General features: G+C 41.8%; 1 protein-coding gene across 2 annotated transcripts in view; it reads left to right on the forward strand.

The window, feature by feature from the left end:
* The window catches only part of LOC121953244 (protein jagged-2-like), a 107,645-nt gene that overhangs the window by 30,807 nt on the left and 58,615 nt on the right, over positions 1-18,223 (forward strand). For both annotated transcript variants that reach the window (XM_042500225.2, XM_088087528.1), the window contains exons 4-6: positions 2,987-3,097; positions 4,631-5,072; positions 6,048-6,371. In XM_042500225.2, the coding sequence (XP_042356159.2) occupies positions 5,004-5,072; positions 6,048-6,371 (393 nt within the window). In that variant the 5' untranslated portion in view covers positions 2,987-3,097; positions 4,631-5,003. The remainder of the gene's footprint in view (positions 1-2,986; positions 3,098-4,630; positions 5,073-6,047; positions 6,372-18,223) is intronic.

Here is an 18,223-nt window from a genome sequence, read left to right on the forward strand (position 1 = left end):
GTGGAGGAAAAATCTCCTAAACGGAATATATGTAAAATACAAGTATCTCACATAAGTACTGTAGTGTAAGTACTGTAGCTTACTCCCACAGTCAGACCTGTCTTTATACGAGGCATTTCCATGTTGGGCTAACTGAACTGTTACATTTTGAAGCGATCAATGATCTTGTGCTTTTGGTTGAAGTAGAGGAGTCAGTTTTGAGCAGCTAATTAACCTCATTACTTCCCCAGTTTATCTGTCTGAGCTGTGTTTCCCATACTTCCTTATCGCAGCTGATAAAAGCCGTCGTAAAGGGATGAACACAAGACATTTGTGTCTGCGTGCAGGCATGTGAATGACTCATATATACACAAGTATGTACAAATGACAAAATGTGTGTATGTATGTGTGTGTGTTTGTGCGTGCATGTGTCTGCACCTGCTTCACTGAGAGGAAACATCTGCTACAGGGTGTCAGAGGCCACCTGTCGGACTCTGTCCTGACTGACCAGCCTGCAGAACTGATCCACTGTCTGCACCAGCCAGAGCTGCAGCAGGATGATGTGTAAGGGGAGAAACAGCTGTCTTATGAGACCGGCCAATGGCCCGCCATCTGAGACAGCGTGTTTGGCCCTTTTGCCTAAATGAAAGAGTGGTGTGTCGGATCTGGAAGCAACAGGAAATCTTCTCTGCATGCTGGATGTAACAGATTGACAGGGTTTTCATGCATGCTGTGAGGCTTGAAATTGCAGCTTTCCAATCTGGAATAGTATGAAAGATTGCAACATTGCCAAAAATGTCCTGCAAAAGACAACTGTCTCGACAAGAACAAGATTGATACAACACTACGATGCAAATTCTGATCATTAACAACTTATTTCTGCTTTACTTTGCCTGGCTAGGAGTGCCAAAATCAGTCTGTCCGTCCACCACTTTTGTCCAGACTGAGAATATCTCACCATCATCTATTGCACCATCATCAGGCCAAACTTGAACACTGGACATCACTTGACTCTGATGAAGATGCAGTGTGTTGAAATATTAGTCATTTGCACCTTTTGATATATTTGAGTGAATCATGTGTTTTTTTTTGGGGGGGGGGGTTCAAACCTTGTGAAGTGGCCCATTGAATTGTTTGCTGTAATTCAACCATTCTGTGAGCACCGACCACTGACTGCGTATAAAGATAGACGATGTGCCCCTACTTACCACCGCTGTGCTTAAGTGAAGCTAAAATATCTAAAATATCTGACGACTGTCTTGTGCTGGTGATGTCATTTGGAGCCGGAGTGTGCGTAGTAACAATATCCGGAGTGGGGGAGTTCCCACCAAAACACCAGTACGACCAATCACGAGCAGCTCCACTGAATGGATTGGCTGTTAAGGTTGTCAATCATGACGGAAAAGCCCCTTTTTGTATAATTGGATAACTCATTAAAATGGAACTTGTCATAAAACTGATACCTTGAAAAAACATCAAGATGATGAGAACTACCTTCAGTGACAGAAATCATCTTTGGGGAAATTTTTTTTACTTTGAGTTTTTAGTTTGGCCTGTGTCCCATTTACTAACATGTAGGGGCAGGCTTTATGACCTATACTGCAGCCTGACACCAGGGGGCGGAAGGGTCGAAATTAAAAAGCTACGCTTTGTGGGAGCTCTTATGTCTATGGTGCTGACCTGCACCTGTGGAGGGGCTAAAGTGAGAGAGCTCCCCTCAAGTCCAAAATTTCAACATTGTCTTTGGTTTCTACTAAATATCTGCAGAACCAATGATGTTCTCATCAGCTGCAGCTGTACTCTGGAAAAAATCAAATGCTTGTAGAAACACCGCAAATCGCTCCTGCAGGTAAAATCACTTTGATGATGTCTTGCATGCTAAGTGTATTTCAAATCCTCTTGGGATATCATGAGAACTGATACTTAGTAACCAAGTCAATGCCTAACTTCTGAAAACGTGACAGTACTCGTTTATCTCCAGTACAGTCGGTCACAGGTATGCTGTTCTTTCAGACCTGAAGGTGCAGCATATACGCCTACAAGTGTTCTAATTTGCCATTAAATGCCAAAGGAAGAAGAAAGCTTGCCAGCACTAAAGAACATAAAAAAACAGATGGAAGACAGTTACAAGTGCAGCTGCAGCACATCTTAGCCTCAACTCTTCTAAAAGAAAAGCATTTCCTCATGAGGCAGATTGTGTTAATTCTTTGCAGTGGCATCGCTGCATATTTACACTTTGATACAGATGCTAGCAGCATATCGGGGCACTGAGAGTCTATGTGCCGTTGTAAGTGGCTCTGGCTTAGGTGGTAAAGCGGGTGAACCTCTAGTCGGAGGGTTGGTGGTTTGATTCATGACTCCTCCAGTCAACATGTTGAAGTGTCCTCGGGCAAAACATTGAGCCCAAAATTGCTCCCAATGGCTGTTCCCATTGGTGTGTGAATGTGTGTGAATGGTTAAAACTTGAGTGGGGCGCCCATTAGCTCACCTGGTAGAGTGGGTTGATACCATTTAGTATTGATACCAAACTCTGGCCTTGTATGTAGATAATGTTTGCAAAAACATAACTCTGTGGAAGATAAGAAGACTGACCTTTTTTTTAGTATTGTGGCTTTTTTAAAATAAAATTCAGGTGTATTATAACCATACAGCAAACTGTGTGTGCATAAAGAGCACCATTGTTGTGAGCAGCTTACAGGTGTCCAACAACATTATTTCCAAATTTCTGGCAATTGCTGGGAGGCTGACATCATTTAGATTTCCCAATGTGGTACTAGTTCCAAAAATACAGCTACATAAACAAGAGCACAGGCTCGTCACCTTGATGTCAGAGATTAAGATTTTTAGGTTATTAAAAGCTTAGTTCTTAGCTCACCTGTCAGGCAGATGAAGGTGATGAGCACGATGCCAAATCTTGTATTCTCAAAACCAAATATACAGGCTTGTGTTTGCAGACAGTTTCTCTCTTTTTAATATCTAATGAATCAATATTATTCTTGCCTTTCAGATTCTGACTGACAGAGAGCAGAGAATTATCGCTAGTTGACACTTTTCTGGATTCATCTCCATCATGTTACGTTCTTCACTTTTCATTCTGCACAGACACTAAAGACGACAGGTACCTTTATCAGTTTTGTAATGTTTTGTTGTGCTCTGTCCATGTTTGTTAACCCTCTGACACAGCCTCTGGCAAATTGGTTTAAATTGGTTTCTGTCAAAAACATGAGGAGAAGGCAACGAGCAGCATAACAAGACATGGCCCCAAGATTTGCAAAAAATTAGCAAAAAAAAAGTCACAAAAAAACCCACCTTGAAAATAAACAATATAACAAACAGGAAAATTAATTAAAAGTGTTGAAAATGAAAAAAAACCCCCACATATTTATGTGTTTTTTGTGTTTTATTTTTTTGTCTTCTTTCACAGCTCATAAGCAAGCTTATATTGAGAAAACTGATGAATACTTGGCGTCTACATGAGAACATAGTAAACTGCCGCTGCCTCAATCAGTTTGTTATTGTGTTAACTCCAAACTTAAACCTTTTGAAGTAACTATATAAATGAGAAAAATGAAGTTATACTTCATGATTTCAGCGTACCACTGGGTTAGCTATTGATTCACAAATAGTCTTTTAGGAAGGTGAAATATTCCTTTAATGCTTTCTAACTTTGTTAAATGCTTCATAGCCTTTGTTGAGATGTCCATGTGTTAACCTCTTACATAGAGTCCTGAAAGTGCATATACAGCCCAATATGTCCTCAAATTGCTATATGCAACCTTTCTTTTCTGTATGCAAGTGTTAAAAGGTTTCTGTATTCTGGTACATGGTGCTTTAAATCAAACATATCCAATAAAAAACAGATCACAAAAAATCAAACATAACCTCAAACAGCATAATATTCAGTTGTACTGCACCTAAACCATTAGTTAAAAATGGAAGAAAAGCAGAGAAGTATACCATAACAAATTTAATTTGTGCAGATTTCCATTTCAGTGTAGACGGACACGTTATAACAAAAATCTTTTTTTTAGATCAGTTGAAAAAGGAGGGAAAAAATGACTAATTTAGTGGATAGAAAGCACAGAAAAACCCCACAATGTCACCTTTGAAGTGGAGAGGAGGAAAAAAGACTCTATTTTCAAAATGGAAATGCAAAAATATTCCTTAAAACCTACAGTATTTGATTAGATGAAGTGCAGCATGTTCCTCTGACCTCCTCGCTGTATGTGGGTGTTGCTGAGCGGTCAGTAGAGGGCGCTGACAGCCATGTTTCCTCTGCCTGCAGGTCAGGGAGGAGCAGCTCAGGTGTCCTGCACTAAACAAATCATGTTCCACACTCTGCATGCTTTCATTGATTATTTGTCGGTCAAATTTAAACTTAAACTGTGTTTGTGTTTTATAAGAATCTTCTGAATCAGGATTCTGCTTAAAACCTGCGACAGAAACATTTTCACATTGATGAGTCTGAAAAAACAAACAAACAATTTATTCGAATGTGGACAGAAATATATCTTCAATAAAACATCATTTTACGGTGTGAGTGTAATAAAAATAAAAATGCAAGCTCCTGTGTGAGAAAACTTCCATAATAAATCCATCAGCGGTCCTCCCCTTACTCCTTATCCCGCCTCTTTCTCTGATTGACTCACAGCTGACAAACGTCCCACCCAGGCGTCCTGCGATTGGTCCACGCTGCTGTCCATCATCGGGGGAGCGCCCGACTCTGGCTTTTGCCAACAGAGACGCGCCGCTGCTCCCCTTCTCTGCTGTTTAGTGCGTCGAGCGGCGGAGGGAAGTGGAGTTCGCGCGTCTTGTTGTGCGTCCGTGGACCAAACAGCAGCAGCAGCGGTGCGCTTTTCCTCCTCCAGAGCCGCAGGCATCCCGGGGAGCAGCCACGCCGTGCATGCCTCGGACACCAGGAGGAGGAGGATACTGCTTTTTTCTTTCATTATAAATTTGACTGATTGAGACAGACCTATTTTTCAATTTTCCCTCATGGTAACCAACACCGAGCAGCCGGAGACATGTGGAATAATCTGGGGAAACTGCACCGCTTCTCACTAGTGTGTCTTCTCCTGACGCTGTGGGCTGAGGTGAGAACTTTATCATCTCAAAGGGAGGTGATATTTTTATTGGTGCTTTAACTTATCAATCGACTTGGAAGTTTGCTTTTTGGAGGGGGTTAAATTCCAGCCTTAATAGGATTGTCCGCCCGGCAGCTGAATCATATGACCTCGGAATTTCTAAATTTGCGCTTCCTGCGAGGAGATAAATTAAGTTTACGGACAATTTTTAAAAAACATCTTCTCTCGTACTGTACAAAAATACAGTTATCATGTGCATCTTCAGCAATATAAATCTCAAAGTAATGACACGATTTCATGAAAGTTATCTTTAAAGTTTTGTCTCCAAAAGATCGGTGCCATTAAGTGCGTTAATTCGTGTTTTACGCATATTCTAAAAATCTTTATGACGCAAATATTTGGGAGAAAAAGCTTCAGGTTTGCAGTCCAGCTTCACCTGTATGCATCATTTCTAGTCTATATAATTTGCAGAACTCAGATTGCGACCAAATGTTCAGAATTTCAGCTCCTCGGCAGATTTGTTTGTCTTATTTTCCGTGAGATGTTTCCGCTTGTTTTGAGAAGAATCCGGTTCTGAGGTTTTGCTCAGTCGGATCTTTTGTCAGCTGCAGCCTGATACGCAGACTGAGCTGAAGTGGAGTCTTGTTAAGCAGCCCTGAAGTTCAACTGTGCCAAAATGTACAGTAGTGAGGGCTGCGGAGCGACTGCTCACTGCAAAAAAGTCCTACTTTCCCCTTAAATCAGCTCATGATGAGATGATTTCACTTGTTTCCAATAGAAATGCATATATATTTTTTTAGATTTTTGGTTCATCAAGTGGCATTTTCTTGATAATTTTTAATTTCTATTTCACACAAACCCCTTAAAATACTATAGTAGAAATAATTAACCTTTTTCACCAAATCAAAGTTGACCTTTTAAGGATTGAAAAATGGACATTATTGTACTACAAGACTTTTCAACTTCTCTCACCTTCCTCCTCAGGTGTCTCATTCCACGGGTTACTTCGAGCTGCAGTTGATTTCGGTGGAAAACCCCGAAGGTCAGCTCCTGAACGGCGACTGCTGCGACGCGGAGAAGAGCGCGGCGGAGGGCCACTGCGGCGCGGACGAGTGCGACACCTACTTCAAAGTGTGTTTAAAGGAATACCAAACAGAGGTCACGACCAACGGACCGTGCACCTACGGCTCGGAAACTACTAAGGTTATCGGTGGGAATACTTTTCAGTTCAAGGGCGGCCAGAAAACCGGACAGAACCGGAACAATGACGCCGGGAAGATCATCATTCCCTTCCAGTTCGCGTGGCCGGTAAGTGGATCACGGTATTGTGCTGTCCTGATGGAGATGTTAAAAAATGTATGCGTTGATGAAAGCTGGATTTTATTGGGGGGGATTCGTAAAAGTTGCAAAATATTCACCTGGATGCACCAACAGAAGTCAAAGCTTTTCTAAAAATGTCATTATAAAACAGGATTTAATCTCAATAATCTTTCATGTTGTGTGCAAAAATGTCGACTTATCAAAGGGAGTTTGGATGATTGGGTGGTGAATCATGATGCAGCCTGAAATGGCACATCCCAGCTTGCACAAAGTGTAATTTGGCACATTTTGGCACAGTTTTCTGTTACAAGTCTATCATTGCTGTCTGGGTCTCTGCATGCCGCTCATTCTTCCCTCCGCGTGGCAACTATTGGCGTCTCTACATGATCAAACAACTCGTGAGGAGCAGCGCATTCCTCTCTTGGAGGTTTTGAGTGGACGTCTGTGTGTTTCTGATCAGGCCAAAACCTTGGGCGCGCATGACGCATGACTTTTACGCACAGCGGCGGTGCAGTTGTGTCTTGGTTTGATGAGTTACCCAACAGGCTGCTGTTTGCGTGGCTTCAGTTACAGTGTGTGGAGGGCAGAGGGAGGGCTGCGTTGCCAGTGTTTGAGGGGGGGGGCGAGGATTTCCAAGCGAGTGTTGATTAAGAAGTGGCAGGTAACTTATTATCTTATCTAAACAAAGCAGCGGAGCCAATCAAAACCTGCTCCCGCGCTTTATTTAGAGAGCAAGCGTGGGAAACAGGAACAGTCCTGACGGCCAGAGCTGCTGTATCAGAGAAGTTTAATGGTGAGAGTGACGTCGTGTTGAGGAAACGTCACAGGTTTGATTCCCATAACAGCTTAGTGAGCTGTCAAAATAAGAGTCATTGGTCATTGTCAGTCAAACTGAAAGAGAGTAACAGAGATGAAAGTTCAGATTGATCATGTCTTCACAAATATTTTCAATAATCAGGATTTTATTTTAGTTTGCTGGCTTTTAATGGACTAGTAGAGAAAAGTCCTTTATGACTCCTCAGATAACGATTTGTAAGAATTTCAACCTACAGTCATTTTGAGCTTTCATTGAGCTCGTAAAGACATCTTCTTAATTCAAGTGAGATTTCGACCTTTTTCAGAAGGTTGTTTTAAGTATTAACTTCAATTTCGCATCATTTTTCTTGATTGCACTGTGTTTAAATGTGTTGGAATTTCCAGATAGTGACATGCATTTTCAGAAAAAAAGCTTTAATTTAGTTTATTTTCATTGAAAACAGGTTGAAATATGCAGAAAATAAGACTTTAAGGAATCGGTAACAGTGGGTTGGAGACATAGACTGAGTGAGAAATCCTGGTTACGACTTCTCTAGTTTAAGGATTTCTCTTTTTCTCTGCCTTATAGACATGAAAATGTATATTTTGGGTTATTAATGGTTGCTTACATCAAATAACACATTTGAAGACTTGGCTTGAGCGCTGGGAATGAGTGATGGACATTTGTCTTGGAGACAAAAAATAAATATCAATTAAATAATCATCAGCTGCAACCCTGATTTTTGCATACTTGCAACAGCAACACATTTAATAGCTTGTAGAAAAGTCAGTGTTTGAAATCAATGATGGATACGAAATTCCTGGAGCTTGCAGTCATGCAACTCAGAGGCTCATTTCAGACATTCTTGTTGTGAAAAAGCAGAGAGCCCGTCTGTGTGTTCATGTCAGAATGTACATATCGTACATATCGGGTGCTTTGTGTGCCCGGCCGGCTACGTGACCTCTCCATTCATCACTCCTCATGGTCAGCTGTCAGCGGAGGGGAAGATGGAAGTAGTAAGTTGGGGCCCTGCGGGTGGATACGGTTACCACTAAGTTGTGTGTGACACAGGCGGTGGATATCAGTGTCACCAACTACTCAAACAAGTGAAGATCCTCGGTCAATCTGGGCCGGGGGATGCCTTTACCTCGCCGCCTCTCAGGTTCACGCTCTATCCGTTATTGGGTCATTGTCTCACTCGGCGTGTGTGGGGTCAGTATTTTCCACTATCCGCCCGGGAGGGGGTGGAGGAGTGTGTGTGTGTTAGAGGGGCACAAAGGAAGGAGGGTATCAGTGTTCAGCAGTGTCTTCTGATGAGGCTGTCAAGGTCGAAGCAGTTGGAGGCTTTTTAAAAATGTCATCACACTTGACGTTTTTTTTTTATCAGCTTATAAAAGTTTTCACTGGCTGGTTGTTAAATACCTGTGGTACGAACCTCTCTGTGCATCAAACACGGCTGCACTCAGGAATTCATACACACTATGTCTTTAGCCTTTACCAAATATTTAATAAAAACTGAAACCTTCAACATCATACACAGCAAGTTCCCTGCAACTTGTGAAGTGAAAAATTCAATAAAAAATAAATAAATATAAATAGCTTCCTGAGGCTTTACAAAGTCAAAGTTCCTCCCATGCTGACACTTTTTTGCACTTCTTAATCAATAACAAATATCGGCCCCAATAATTGGCCAGGCTGATAATCTGTCAACCCTTAGTGTGTTTATCATGCAAGTGGACATCAAAATAAAGATTTTTTTTTTTTTAAATATTTATATATATAATGTGCAGCCCTAATTTAATGCATGCCAGTCAATCATGGAACAGCTATCCCTCCTCTCTTGCTCACTGTGAGGTTTTCCTTCTTTCATTGAAGAATCTTCTCAGACAGACCTCTAAATTAAATGATGTGTCCCTCCCACATTGATCAGAGGTTTATCAAAGAAGTGAAATGTCTCCGTCTCTTCTTACTGTACAAGACCAAACCTTGCCCTCGTCCCTCCACAGACTGCAGTCTCAGTGTGGCGTGCTGCCGGCCGACAGACGCGCTGACAGTCACTAACAGAGTGTGTTTGTGTGAGGCCGTGGCCTGTAGCCTCTGGTGCTGCTATAGTGGACTCCTTCGGTCGGCCCCAGTATCTGGGCCACTGGTCCTGACATGAATTAGCTGCTGGAAAAAATAAAAAAAAGAAGGACATTGTTCTGCCCTCTCCTCTGCCGATCATGTCCCCTTCATGTTAACCCCTCCGGCTGTTTGGGTCTTTAGTGACATCTTTTTTCATGAAAGGGACCAGAGGAGGAGGAGGAGGAGGAGGAGGAGGAGGAGGAGGAGGAGGGATTGACTGATAGAGCGAGGGAAGGAGGGATGATGGGGAGGAGAGAGGAAGCTGCTCCCCCTTCAAAATAAAATAAAAATCCACCAGGCTTCCTTGTGAGGATTCTGTCACGAGGGAGGTGTATTTTTAGGACGCAGAAACTTTAGATGCTTTTTTTTTTTTTACAGTAGTGACTGAAGCAAAAACAAGCATTTACTTCTTCTCCTCTTCCTCCTCTATTGCCCCCCCTCTCACCCAAACCTTCCCCAGCCTCTCCCTCTCTCCTTATGGGGTATTTTTAGAGCGTCTGTCCTCCCCTCACCCCTCTGTGAGTAAATCAAGGATCAAGGGTGCGTACTCCTTCAGTTTCATGGCCCGTTTTTTTTTTTTTTCTTCTCTTCTGCCCTCACTCTTGCCAGAATTTCCTCCTCAGCCTGGCAGATCTGAGAGGACAGAGGTGGAACAGCTGTTGTTTAGAGACCTCCTCCTCCTCCTCGAATAAATGTTTTAGTGAAATAGCATTAGGAAAACAGGCTATGATTACAGCGGCACCGAGCAAAGATCACCTCACTCGGAGGAGTATCACTGAACAATCACAAAGTGCAATGTTGGATGACTACGAGTCGTCGTCTCCTTCGGTTGTTTCCTCACTGCCGTCACTGCCGGCGGTTGGCTCGTTTGGCTCGTTTGGCTCATTTGCCGATTGCGTCCTTGGCGCGCTCGCCTGCCCTTCCATCAGGAGCTCTTCTTGGTTTGGTAACGCTTTTACGGTTGATTAGTTTTTGGGAACGGGTGGAGGTGTAGGGTTGGTGTGTTTTAGGTGAGTAAGCGAGATGATGTGGTGTGTTTGGATTCCAGTGATGATCCTGCAAAATGTGGAAAGACTAAAATGTCATATTTTTAGGCCTACACATGCAACACAGCTGTGGATCAACAGAACCACATGCTGCAGCTAAGTAAAACCATCATATCCAGTTAAATGAAGTCGGTAATTTATCTGCTCCTGCTGTTGGTGCGTCTGCTGATGTCATCAGCAAACATTGTGCAATGTCTTTTTTTAGGTGATTGTTCGTTAAAATATGAGTAGTTTTGCAACATGGTTGTTGCCAGTACTTGTACTGAAACTAATCATGTCTCAGTTTATGTGACTGTCCTGACTGTCCTCACTATTAGACCGTCAGGAGAACCCTTTTACTTCCTGGTAGTGGCCTTTTCTAAAGGCCCCCCAAAAAACTGCTGTTTCTGTTCCTTCAAGGGCCATTGTAAATGAAAATTATAATAATTATATAATATTGTATACTGCCAAACTGTGAAACCTTGAAATTTTATTAGACCGTTATCGTACCATGAAAATGTCACACAGTTCAACTCTTCCCAGAACCCAACATAAAGTGTTATATCTAGAGCCTTCTGTGAAAGGTACCACCTAGAACCCAATATGAGAGGTTCTACAGATAATTAAGAACCTCTTTCATCCAAAGAGCCCTTTCTTCAAACAGGGTTCTTGGTAGACCGTCAGCCCTTTAAGAGGAACCTTTATTTGTAAGAGTGATGTGATGTAGTCAGCTATCACCAGCTGCCATTTACTTTTTGACTGAAAATATCATCATGTTTGCTTCACATTGTTTGAACAGACTTTATTGGCACTGAAAGATGCAGAGCTGCTTCACAGAGCGATGAGACTGAAGAGCAGGATTTAGCTCTCCTTTTCTTTGTGCATTCATGACTTTGCAACATCAAAACTCCAATGTTTTTATCCTATGAAGTAAATACTGTAGGTCAACCATGTTTCTCTTTCTAAAACAACAAATTCAGACCGCAAAATGCACCCCGCTCCCCCTGCACCCCCCTCTGCTCCGTGTGTCTTTAATAAGCCTGAGAGCCTGCAGCAGGCCGCAGCGGGGCTCTGTTGCGTGGTGTGTGCCGGCCAGGCGAGGCGGTTGAAAGCTCTCTGCTCGGTTAACTGCGGTCAGGACGGCCTGCTCATCTTTCCCACGCTGTCGCTGGTTGCGTGTCAGCTGACCTGTTTCTGAGGCGTATAAATGTGTGATTACCTGCTCAGTTTGTGCAGCTGATTGATTGTTGACGCTGATGGTGGGGTTGGTTCAGTTGTGACTGATGTGTGTCTATACGGGCAGCTTTGTGTACTTGTGTGTAAATCTGTTCTCACAGTTACATTACAGGCAGGTCCCCACAAGAACTTAAAACTTTAGGTTTGGTTTAAATCTCCAGAGAATAAACGTAAGCTCTTTTTAGCATCCTAAACTGGACTAAATAAATCTGTTTGTGTATGTGAGTGTGAGAGAAAAAGAAAAAGAGAGGACGTGTGTATGGAAACTGCAGTCAAAATCTATAACGAAAATTTCAATTTATCATCCCAACAAGTCAATTTGAAAGGTGTTCTTTTGCAGTCAGGAACTCATATTGTTGCTAATTGACTTGGAAATAGTAGTTTTACAAAAGGATCAAGGTCCATTTACTAGCTTTTTCCCGATCTTAACTTGTAAGCCGGCGTGAATGTGAAGTGCGTAAGTGATATAGAGCAAAATCGTCACAGCTGCTGAACAAGCATGTCTTCATCACTTGATGATGACCATGCACAATGGTTAAAAACCGTGGAAAAGTGGGAGTGAGTTGACCTTGAATTGGGTTTATTTTGGGAACTTTGAAAATGTATTCATTTATACATTAACTATAATGGGCAAATTCAGTATTTTATATTCTGGACCACATTTTCTTGTGTTTTTGTGACTCATGGGAACACCAGTTTTTGAAATCGGTCCAGTAATGAGCGAGAACGCTGCAGCTGACAGCCACAAAATATCCTTCAATATAAGCAATTGAGGCAATTATGCATCATCAGTGTACGATGTACTGAAAGTGCTTCTTGCCATCGAAAGGCTCAGATTGTTATTCTAAGTGTCTGACTACATTATGGAAAGCATCCCCACAGGGATCGACTTTTTTTTTTTGCTAAAGAATCAAATCCTTTTTGTCAAACCAGAAACAGCCTCGAAATCATCATCACCAAATCCCACCAGACTGCTTTTAAGTAAACAGTGATTTTAGTGAGTGTAGAGCAAGCATCATTTCACCCCTAACTGGGTGAATTAAGAGTTTATTTTGACTAAGCCAGAGTTGTTTTGATTGTTGTAACAGTGGAAAGATGATGCAAGATGGCTTTTGTGAGTTTAATTTTGCTTCTGTGCACTTTGAAAAGTGGGTTTTACAATTATGAATGACTGAACTGTATTTTAATGGAGTCTGGTGGGTTTGGTGATAGCGACTTCGATGCTATTTCTGGTTAAACAAAAAGTAATCTTACTGTGTAACAGGAAGGTCTATCTGCAGGGATCCCTTCCATTAATTGTCTGGCACTTACAGTAACCTGGGCCTGTCAGTGGCAGGAAAAAGCACTTTTAGTGGCCATAAAGTGACTGTAAATACATGCTCCAAATTGTTTAATTGCAGCGTGTTTCTCTCAATACTGGACCAGTTTCAAAACTTATTGTCCCATTAGTCACTTAAACACAAAAACATGGGATTATAGGGTCCAGGTTGCAAAAAAATGACCCTTTACCCCATAATAATCTCAACATGAGACAGATTCATTAGAAGTGACAGTGTCCTTACATTAAAGGGGCAAACAACACCTTTTTCATCAAGTCCATTACTTTTATTTCAACAGACTCAATTATCATGACCTTGTAAGTGCTGATGTTGCATGGAGCATTAGTGTGGTTGCTATGGTTACCTTTTGTTTATCCTACACTGAGTGCCGATATAGAACCAGTAATCTTGCACTATGTTTAAGATGTCCTCATATACCGTTGTAATGGAGACCTGCCAGCCAATCGGGGACGAGTTCTTGTTTTTTATGTAGCTATGGTAAACCATTGAATCATTGCCAAGGCCAATGTGTTCAGTATGTACAGATCAGTTTCATGCATGTGTGTTTTTATCACAGGTGAAAAGTGTGCAAGCTCATCTTTATGGCCCATTCACACCTGTTATTACACCTGATATTAATAAGCGATGAGCGTCCTGTCATTTCAGTTGTGTACAGTTGTGTTTGTGCATTTGTTCCTCAAGAATATAGACATCTTCTACACCTGATAAGATCTGATTACAGTGTGACTCAGTTCATCTCCATATATGATCTCGCTGATCACATAGCGTTCCAATCGCAGTCCGTTCTGCATTTGCACCTCGTATTAACATGCTTTTTCCCCCCTCGTCAGATGACATATCCACTTATAGATTACATGCTAATACCAGGTGTAAATGGAGCCTGTGTGTATAGTCTTAATGCATGTGTGTGTGTGTGTGTGTTTAGGAGAGGCAGAGGTAATGAAATGCATGCATTGTGAGCACTGAGGTGAGCAGTGGTGATTAAAGCATCACACACACACACACACACACACACACACACACACACACAGCTTAATTTCCCACTTGACTCCCAGTAAATGTTCACAGGGCTAATGGAGCTCAGCTGGACCTCACTGAGAGACGAGAGATTAAACAGAAAAAGGGCAGGATGGGAAATAAAAAGCAAGCTGGAGGTTGTCTATAACCAAACCCTTCATTGTTGCTCTATTTGTTTATCTCCCTATATCTTGTGTTTATCTTGTCCATCTTCCCCCTTCTCTCTCTCTCGGAGCACCTACCAGGAGAAAACCCTGTAGCTACATATTTTGTGCGTTAGGAATCATTTGGCTGCTGTGTTCCAGTTCTGTTAGCTTGTTTTGCTAGCTTTGAGGGTGTGATCGCACTTCCAGTTTGCTTTCTTTGGTTCGGAACAGAGTGGGAAAAGATCTTCGTGTTGTATTTTTGTATCTGGCTCATTCAGGCTCACATTGTGAAGCCGCTCATGAACCAAAGTTGCACAAAGTCAGAAGCTGAGTTTTGGATTCATGCACAAGGTTTTGTAAGGATTTGTAAGCCATGGCCTGATTTTTATGGTAGTTTCACAAAGTCAGAAGATCTTTGTGTTTAAGGGGGATTTTTGCAGAGTGTTTTGAGCTAACATGAGAGCATTCCTCTCTGGTGTTCATCCCAGTAAAGAGCACATGATGTTTTAAATCAGTGATACTCAGTCTACGGCCAACAATCCAAATCTGGACCCTGATTGGGTGCCAGGTGGCCCCCTTACCATTTTCTAATTTTCAGTGAAAATAAAGTGATTCACATTGGAAATTGTTTTGCCAGAACGCTAGAATTGTTCTAAAATCCTAGAAACGTCCTGAAATCCTGAAAATGTCCCAAAATGCTAGAAACATCCTAAAATCCTACAAACGTCCTAAAATACTGAAAATTCCCATGTTTTGAGAAAGATCCTAAAATCCTACAAACGTCTTAAAATCCCAGAAATGTACTGAAAGTATCAACATAATTCAAGGAACGTCCTAAAATCCTTGAAATGTCCAAAAAACGTAGAAACATGCAAAATCCTTGGAAATGTCCATAAATCTTAGAAATGTGCTAAAAACCTTAAAGTTTCCTAAAATCCTCGAAATGTGCTGAAATCATGGAAACTTGTACGGGGCTGCTGTGACTGTCATCAAAAGTGGCCTGCAGGCACAGTAAGTTGAGACTCATCGTTTGGCTTTCCAAATAATGCTGAAGAAATCAAACCGAGCAAATCTGAAGTATTACTACAGCGTTCCTCTCCTAGTGGTGCAGCCTGTGCTAACCGTCCTCTCCAGAGGGATTGGGTGAAGGTTCAGCAGCATTTCTCAACACATCTGGGGCCAAAACCTCTGTCAGTAACCTCACTTACCCAACTCCCACCTCATGGAGAAACCCCCGTAACACTCTCACACACTTATTAATCTGCAGCGTGTCTAAAGTCTCTGCTGGAATATAGAGAAAGTTCTGGGTTGAGATTTGGCACATAGATTCATCTTAAAGGATCATTCTGGTCATCATTTCTATCAGCGATGATAATGTTTAAAAGCTCCTTGAGTTGGAATTTTACAATCACGTAGTCCAGGCCAGGAAAAGTCATGGAATTCAGGAGTAATCTTCTGTACATATCTTTCCATTCAATATAGCTTCAAATATATATATATATATATATATATATATATATATATATATATATATATATATATAATACACTTTCTCCCCACGCTCTCCCTTCATGTACGCCAGCTATCTGAAATGATCGATTATAAAATCTGGTATGTTTGAAACACATTTTTCATATCCAGAAAAATGTGTATGAACCCGGATTTTTGCTCAATGGCGCCACAAAAATAAAAAATGCCCTGAACTACATGATAATACTTTCCCCTGTAGTTCTCTGCGGTCCTCTTCCTTTGACTTGATGTATGTAGGCGGGTTTCTATGAAACCTAAAATTGCGGAAATTGAAATTGCGGATATAAAATACACCTAATAGAAACAATTCAATTTCAAAAAAACTCAAATTTATTGCAAAAAAAGTTTTTTATGCTCACATGAGGTGGTCCAAAAAGTCATATTTCTCAAAACTGCACTGGAAACTGTTTGTAGCTTTTCTAGGTCACATGATCTTATGGCTATGTGCTTGTCAGTAGGAACTGGCTCCCTCATGATGCAGCAGGAGCTACAAGAGCTGTTATTGCATCACATAATTCCTCAAAAGTTGAGCAGATCATCCTGAAGTTTTGAATCCACAATTCCTCTGTGAAATCGTGGACTATCACCTCCCAGAAATCCCTCATATGTGGCTACTCCCACGTATAAGGGGCTTTGCTTTCCATTAACGCTCGCATAACACGCCTACATCGCCTTTGATCGGAAATAATGACGGCTAGTGTGGTGGCTGCAGTAGAAAAAAACCTGCTAATGTTCTGAACATCCATCGCCATGCTTCGTGGAGTGTTAGGAGTCGTCTTGCAATTTTGTTTTATCAACATTTCGAAAAATTTCACTTAAGTTGTGTGCAGATCTGTAATGTAAACCTGCCTTGTGTCTCTCTTTCGTGTTCACACTTAACTGAAGCGTGCATGTGCTCGACCACATGACAGCTGTAAGACTGTGCACCCAAACCGCTGTCACGCCACTTGAACTTTCTCCTCCCACTTAAGAATTTATGTTAAATCAACAGTCGGAGTTTATGTTGCACGCAGCAGACTTTCCTCTCTCCTTCCACTTCATCACAACATGAAAGAGTTTTACTTGTGTTTGCTGTTTGGTGCAGGAGGGCCGTTGATTCGTCACATCTGCGCTCAGGTGGATCAGTGATGAAGGAGCCGGTCGGGGTTTTCCCACGGCGTGAATATCACTTTCCCGGCGGCGCTGTGGAAAACGAGGGCTGCCTTAACCTCTTTGTCACCGCGCCTTTCAGCGGGAACAATGACTTTATACCTCGGCCTTTGTGCCCAGATATTGAGTTATCACGACGAGCGCAGGGAGGGGGAAATGGAGAGCTTGAAGAGAGAGATGGAAACAGAGAGAAACGGAGATAGAGGAGGGCAGCTGCGCCGGGCAAAATGTCAGGAGTGGATTTGAGAGCGTTTACATAAGGCCTCTCTTGTGCTGCTCTCTGGAGTGCAACATGCTGAATCTGGTATTCACGCCTGCTTCAGGTGTTGGTTTCTCGCTTGACACGGAGCTCTGAATTTATAGCTGCATCCAGTTGTTAGCAGACGGGGATGAAAAGCCTTATTTAGGATCCATCTCAGCAGCTGATGGTATTCTTGTGTCGTCTGCTGGGCCTCCCAGAGCGTCCCATCCACCTGATTCGTAGATCTTTCACTACTTTTCAGAAACTAGAGCAGTCCAAGAGATTACAGGGGAGCATGTAATACAATGTCAGGCATCAAATGTGAGTCCCTCTTGCTTTGCGGTGACATTTGAGTTCTCTTGCCTGAGCCCAATATGTCATCCTCTAATCACTCTGTGTGACTTCAAGTTAAAAGTCCTGAAGGGAATTAATTAATTTTGATAATATATGAGATAGAGAAAAGCTCCATATCCTCACTGTGAAGAGGCTGAAATTTACAAATGTTTAGCATTGAAACATGATTATTTACTCAAAATAATCAGTTCTGTCTTCTGTCGATCAATTTATTAATCAGCTAATTCAGCAGTAGTTCAGACATCTTTCTTTTGCATATTTGCTTTTGGGAATGTCGTTCCCTGTTAGCTGATGCTTCCTGTTGTTGAGGGACATTTGCAAAACTTAAGAAAATGTGTCATTTGCAGTGTGGAATATACATTCAAAAACAACTTCACACACAAGACATCTAGCCTAATCTGTCGGGTTAGGACATGTTGATACCTTTACGAAATAAACGAGAAAGTGTTTCTCTGATGGGGGTGCTTTGGGGTACTGTTGGATAAGGGTGGGGAAAAATGGACACAGCACAGTATCGTGATATTTTGTGTAAACATTTAGAATCAGAAACTGTTGGCACAGGGCTCTATTGTACTATTTTTTTGAATCATCATTTTTTTCCCCAAACTGTTTGGTGGCCACACCTTTTGCAATGGGGGGCTGAAATTTGGCAAATGAATGCTTGTTTTTCTACCAAAAAGATTTTGTGCTGGTCAGCAGGTACTACTTGAGTTAGATAGTCTGGATAGATTTCTAAACGCTCCCATACAATTGAAATTTGCGTTGTAGATTGACAGGTTGAATCTTACATTTTTTCCTAATTTAAAGATCAGCTCAACCCTTGAATAAAAAGTGATACCCATTCACGCCCCCCATTCACAAAAGTACGGTGTTAGTCAGTCT

This window comes from Plectropomus leopardus, chromosome 14 (genome assembly GCF_026936395.1).
Source record: "Plectropomus leopardus strain MGB_pleo_1.0 chromosome 14, ASM2693639v1, whole genome shotgun sequence".
Taxonomy (NCBI): Eukaryota; Metazoa; Chordata; class Actinopteri; order Perciformes; family Serranidae; genus Plectropomus; species Plectropomus leopardus.